At 51.7% G+C, this 5,562-nt stretch overlaps 1 protein-coding gene across 1 annotated transcript in view; it reads left to right on the top strand.

The window, feature by feature from the left end:
• The first annotated feature begins 1,137 nt into the window (after positions 1 to 1,137).
• LOC108307871 (transformation/transcription domain associated protein) overlaps positions 1,138 to 5,562 on the top strand; it is a 135,415-nt gene continuing 130,990 nt past the window's right edge. Inside the window, exons 1-3 of the mRNA XM_037740396.1 lie at positions 1,138 to 1,300; positions 3,556 to 3,716; positions 4,437 to 4,486. Of these exons, the coding sequence (XP_037596324.1) occupies positions 3,617 to 3,716; positions 4,437 to 4,486 (150 nt within the window). The 5' untranslated portion in view covers positions 1,138 to 1,300; positions 3,556 to 3,616. The remainder of the gene's footprint in view (positions 1,301 to 3,555; positions 3,717 to 4,436; positions 4,487 to 5,562) is intronic.

The raw sequence follows: 5,562 nt of genomic DNA, 5'->3' as shown, positions 1-5,562 counted from the left end.
TTTAGTAGAGACAGGGTTTCACCATGTTGTCCAGGATGGTCTCAATCTCGTGATCCACCTGCCTTGGCCTCCCAAAGTGCTGGGATTACAGGCGTGAGCCACCACACCCAGCTAGGCCTCCAACTTTCTTGGGGCAGTGGTGGTAGGACCACAGCAGATTTTGCTCGCAAACAGGCAACCTTTTCAGTGATGGAAGGGCTATTCTGAACCATTTTGTTTCTCCTGGGGCAGAATTAATTACTGCTAAAAACATCCACTTACAATCCCAACATTTCAGCTGTGGCCTTGCTCTTGAGTGGCAACATTAAACAAGCAAGGAGCTTCAGAAAAGAGCACCTCCCCTCCAGAGTATCCATGGGCATTGCAACAGTTATTATCGTAGGATATGAAATGTATCTGTCTGAGAAGGGAACATAATGATCTTGGTGGGCAGGAAGGTGGAACCAGGGCCTGGAGGTGGCCAAGTTCAGGTCATGTTTCCATGCTCTGTCCCTGTAACATGTCCTGTGTCCCTGTAACAACCATGGCTCCTGACGTTACCTTTCCCTTCGAGACACCTTTTGGTCTGGCCCGTGCCACCTCCCTTGGCTCCATCCCTCCTCTATCCCTTCATTACTGGGGCCTGGTCTGAAACTTAGTAAAGCAGCTGGAGAACCAATGGGACCTTTCTGCACCTGGGCAGCCACCGCCAGGAAGCACACCTGGACTTTATTTTGCTAATAGGGACTCAGTCCGTCACCAGCCTTACCTTCCCAAAGACCCTCCTGGCCTCCTCTCCCTGCTGCGGGCCGAGAAGGACCCCAGGAGGGCAGCGGGGGCCCAGAGCGGGGAGTGGGGGTGGCAAACTCTGCCCTGACAGTCTACCTTCAGTCCAGTGGTAGACAGTACCTGGGCCCCATCGCTGACAACTCGGGAAGCCCCCCCAGGGTGCCCACCGTCCCCAGGATCCCGGAGCATTCCCCGTGGCCTGACTCCTGGGAGGAGACTTAGGGGCCGAAGGACCCCTAGAACCTGAACGCTGGCCTGGCCCAGTCACGGCTGGCGGGGGTTTCAAGGGCCGGGGCCCACCAAGACGGTGGACGCCCCTCCCTGCGCCCGCGCCCGCGCCCGCCCAGGCCGCACCCACTTGGGGGCGGTGCGCCTGGGCCTGCTGCACGGTCGGCGGGCGCCGCCGCTTTAAGCGGGGGCGGGACTGCGCGCGGCGGAGCGGCGGAGCGGCGGAGCGGCGGCGGCGAGGGCTCGGCTGGGGGTCGCAGGGGTCGCGAGCTGGGCCTGCTGCAGCCGGGCCGCCGAGGTCGGGGTAAGTTGCGGGGCGGGTGTCCGAACAGCCCCGGGAGGTGCGCGGCCCCCCGGGCATGGGGAGGCCTCTGCGGCGCGGCTACTCCGCGGAGGGAGGGAGCGTGGGGGGGGTACTCCGAGCGACCCGGGCTTCTTTAGGCCTCTGCCAGGGTCCACCGGGGGCTGCAGTGACGACGGCGTTCGCGGCCGAGCTGAGAGGAAGCTCTAGGAGGCGCAGCTCTCGCGGGTGCGGGAATTGGCGCTCGGCGCTCGCCGTAGCTCGGCCTGAGACGCGGTCGCGTTGAGCCCGGGACGGCGACGAAAGGAGGGAACCGGAGGGCCGTTTGTGAGCTGAGAAGTCGGGTGGGACGTTGGTGGGGGGTCCCTTTTCTCTGGAGGCGCCCCCCGGCCAACCTGGTACCTCCGGGCCTCCACGCAGGCACCGGGCTCTTTAGGCCCGTCTCGGGGAGCGAAGGTAGCGGTGACCACAGCGCCCCCTCTGGCCCGGCGGCGCCGCCTCAGGCCGGACTTGGCGGGGTCGGGGCGGGGGTTGGGGAGGCGGGGCCGTTCGTCCCCGGGAGAGGGATCAGCGCGTCGTCGGCCGGGCCTGGGCCCTCGGCATCCGGGGTGGTGAAGCCGCTTTCCCGCAGACACGCGGAATGGGGGCGTTTCCCCCTAGCCAGGGCCCCTAGGCTCTGCGGGACCCTGGGAAATGGAAGAGTTGACGACTTCCGTGGGAAGGGGGAAGTTTGGACGGAACTAGGGAGGTTCTTAGGCACAGAGAGGCCTTGACCCCTGAGTCTTGGGTCCTCTCGGATGGGGATGGGCAGGGAGAGGCCGTGACCTCGAGACTTGGGCCGATGGAGATGGGGAAGGGGGTGTCATCTGAAACAGGCAGTTGCCAGGTCCCCTAGCAGGACATGACGGATTCCCCCGCCTTGGTTTTCTTTGTGGCATTTCCTACCCGGAGCCAGAGGGCTGGGGCTTCTAGTGGGCTTGTGGGACACCTGTGGGCCTTCTCTCTGCATGGAAGAAGCGTTTTTGGTGTCTAGCAAGAATGGTCGGAAGGAGCTCTCTAGTGTCACCTGTGTCAGCTGCCCGGCAGTATCCAGCAGGCCTGCAGAGGAGGCGTGTGTCTGTTGAAAGAAAACGCCCTGAAACCACCTTTCAGTGCAGAATGGGATTATGCAAGGAGGGAGGAGTAAAAGCAATGTATTTCACCAGCTTCTCAGGATGCTTTGTAACACCTGTTAAAAGAGAAACCAAGTTTCCATCTGTGTGTTAGCTGGGAGCAGCCATTGAGTGCCTACTGCCTGCCAGCTACAAACAGAATCTGTAGTTGCCTCTGCCCCTCAGGTAACCGCAGTGTGGAGGGGTGCTGCTTGGGAGCCCACCTTTGGCATCTGGGGATTTTGATGCCTGCTGAAGTTTGGGAATCAATCACCTATGGCCACGGTTGCCCGGATCCACCCTGCTGCCTGTATTTTATTTGTTTGGTTTTGGTTTTTTGGTTTTTTTGGGGACTGAGTCTTGCTCTGTTGCCCAGGCTAGAGTGCAGTGGCACGCAGTTCACTGCAGTCTCTGCCTTCCGTGTTCAAGCAATTCTCCTGCCGCAGCCTCCCAAGTAGCTGGGATTAAAAGTGCCTGCCACCATGCCTGGCTAATTTTTGTATTTTTAGTAGAGTCGGGGTTTCACCATATTGGCCAGGCTGGTATGGAACTCCTGACCTTGTGATCTGCCTGCCTTGGCCTCCCAGAGTACTGGGATTACAGGTGTAGTCACCATGCCCGGCCTACTGCCAGCTTTTATACCACCCATGAACTAAGAATGGTTTTGTATTTTTAAATGGCTGGGGAAAATTTCATGGTGAATGAAAGTTATATGAAATTCAGATTTCAGCATCCATAAAGTTTTATTGGAACACAGCCTCACTCATTCATTTAAATGTTGTCTGTAACTGCTTTCTGATTATAGCAGAGCTGAGTAGTTGTGACAGACTGCGTGGCCACAAAGACTAAAATATCTACTATGTGGCTCTTAACAGAAAATGTTTGCCAACCCCTGATTCAGGGAATGTGGAAAATATCATAGGAAAGAAACGTATCTGTATAGAAAAATCATGTTTCAAAGTTAATAGACAAAATGGAGTTGGGTAAACGTCATATTCAAAAATCCGGAATGAATAGCATTAGATTCTGGTTTAAGGTGAAAGCATTTTCAGAGATTGTGATCCTGTGCCCTCTGTGAGTTGACTAACTCTATGCTTCTTTTTGTAGGCTGGGTGAACTCATGGACTTGATACTTTTCTCTTGAGAAGCAAACCAGCCCAAAAGAAAAATGGCGTTTGTTGCAACACAGGGGGCCACAGTGGTTGACCAAACCACTCTGATGAAAAAGTACCTTCAGTTTGTGGCAGCTCTCACAGATGTGAATACACGTGAGTTGATCCTTTTTGTCATTAAGAAAGGCATAAATAAGGCTGGGCGCGGTGGCTCATGCCTGTAATCCAGCACTTTGGGAGGCCGAGGTGGGTGAATCACCTTAGGTCAGGAGTTTGAGACCAGCCTGACCAACATGGTGAAACCCCGTCTCTACTAAAAATACAAAAAAATAAGCTGGGCGTGGTGGCAGGCGCCTGTAATCCCAGCTACTCGGGAGGCTGAGGCAGGAGAATCGCTTAAATCTGGGAGGCAGAGGTTGTAGTGAGCCGAGATCACGCCATTGCACTCCAGCCTGGGTGACAGAGCGAGACTTCCTCTCAAAAAAACAAAAATGCATAAATATGATACATCTGTCTCAGCGCAAATGATGTGCACTTTGAAATTAATAGTAACGTTAACTTTTATTCTTGTTTTCCTTTTCTCTACCTAATAGAGAAGCAAAGTGATGAGTAATATTGGCTGGAGCCCCAAAGAGGCACGTGTGTGTGTGTTTGCGTGTGTGTATCTTTATGCTTGTCAGTGCATGCACGTGTATGTCTGGGAGTACAAATGTGTGCGACTGGTGGTAGGGAACTAGCTATGTGCCTTCTATTAGGCCATGACAGTCAAACTGATAAGATCTGATTGCTTCTCTTCATTTACTAAATCCAATACAGTTTTGGATTAACATGGTTTCTTAATATCAATTACCTGATGGCTTGTTTTGCTGTTCACAGCTGATGAAACGAAGTTGAAAATGATGCAAGAAGTTAGTGAAAATTTTGAGGTATGAGTATTATATTTTGTGTTTTTCATTTGGAGGTAAATATTCTTAACCACTTTTCTGTTCCTCCTTTGTCAGTCTTTTTACTAGCAGCTCAAAGATCATTGTCTTTGTTCACGTAAGTTACATTTTGAAACTGACATTTGAAACTTTGTACACAGCATTGTCCGTCTTCATGCTACTGATAGCAAGCCCCACACCGTGTTGAGGAATGTCAGTTTTGTTTCTGTTTTAACATTTTTCATTTTAAATATGGTAGCTCTTCTAGGCTACCATGCCTCTTGGGATGCACTCAGATTTATTCTTTTTTTTTTTTTTTTTTTTTTAAGGTGGGGTTTCACCATGATGGCCAGGCTGGTCTTGACCTCCTGACCTCAGGTTTTCTTTTTTTTCCCCGAGACGGAGTCTCGCTCTTACTGCCTGGCTGGAGTGCAGTGGCACGATCTCAGCTCACTGCAGCCTCCGCCTCCCAAGTTCAAGGGATTCTTCTGACAGCCTCCTGACTAGCTGGGATTTCAGGTGACTGCCACCACACCCAGCTAATTTTTATATTTTTAATAGGGATGGGGTTTTACCATGTTGGCCAGGATGGTCTCGATCTCTTGATCTTATGATCCGCCTACCTTGGCCTCCCAAAGTGCTGGGATTACAGGTGTAAGCCATTGCACCTGATTGTTAATTTGTTATGTTCAGGTAATTAATGGTATATTCTTATGTATTGAGATCTGGATGTCATTTCTGGTTCTGCTAATCAGAACATCTGTGACCTTGATCAAGAAAGAGCTTTCTCTCTTGTGGACCTCACATCCTACAATTTTATATTGTCCCCCATGTCCCTTAGTCTTTTTTCTGTTTGTCCTTTAGATTGGATAATTTCTGCTGGTCTTCTGAGAATTTTTTTTGTTATCAGCCTCCCAAGTAGCTGGGATTACAGGTGCCCACCACTGCACCTGGCTAATAAAAAACTACACTGCTGGGTTTTTCTTAGAATTTCAGTTTATATTTTGTATTTTTAAAAATTTTAGTTATTGTGCTTTCAGTTCTAGGATTTCTATTTGGTTCTTTTTTTTTTTTTTTTT

Source organism: Cebus imitator, unplaced genomic scaffold (genome assembly GCF_001604975.1).
Source record: "Cebus imitator isolate Cc_AM_T3 unplaced genomic scaffold, Cebus_imitator-1.0 Scaffold82, whole genome shotgun sequence".
Taxonomy (NCBI): domain Eukaryota; kingdom Metazoa; phylum Chordata; class Mammalia; order Primates; family Cebidae; genus Cebus; species Cebus imitator.
Note: the sequence above shows the minus strand (reverse complement) of the source record. Positions and strands in the feature narration are given on the sequence as shown.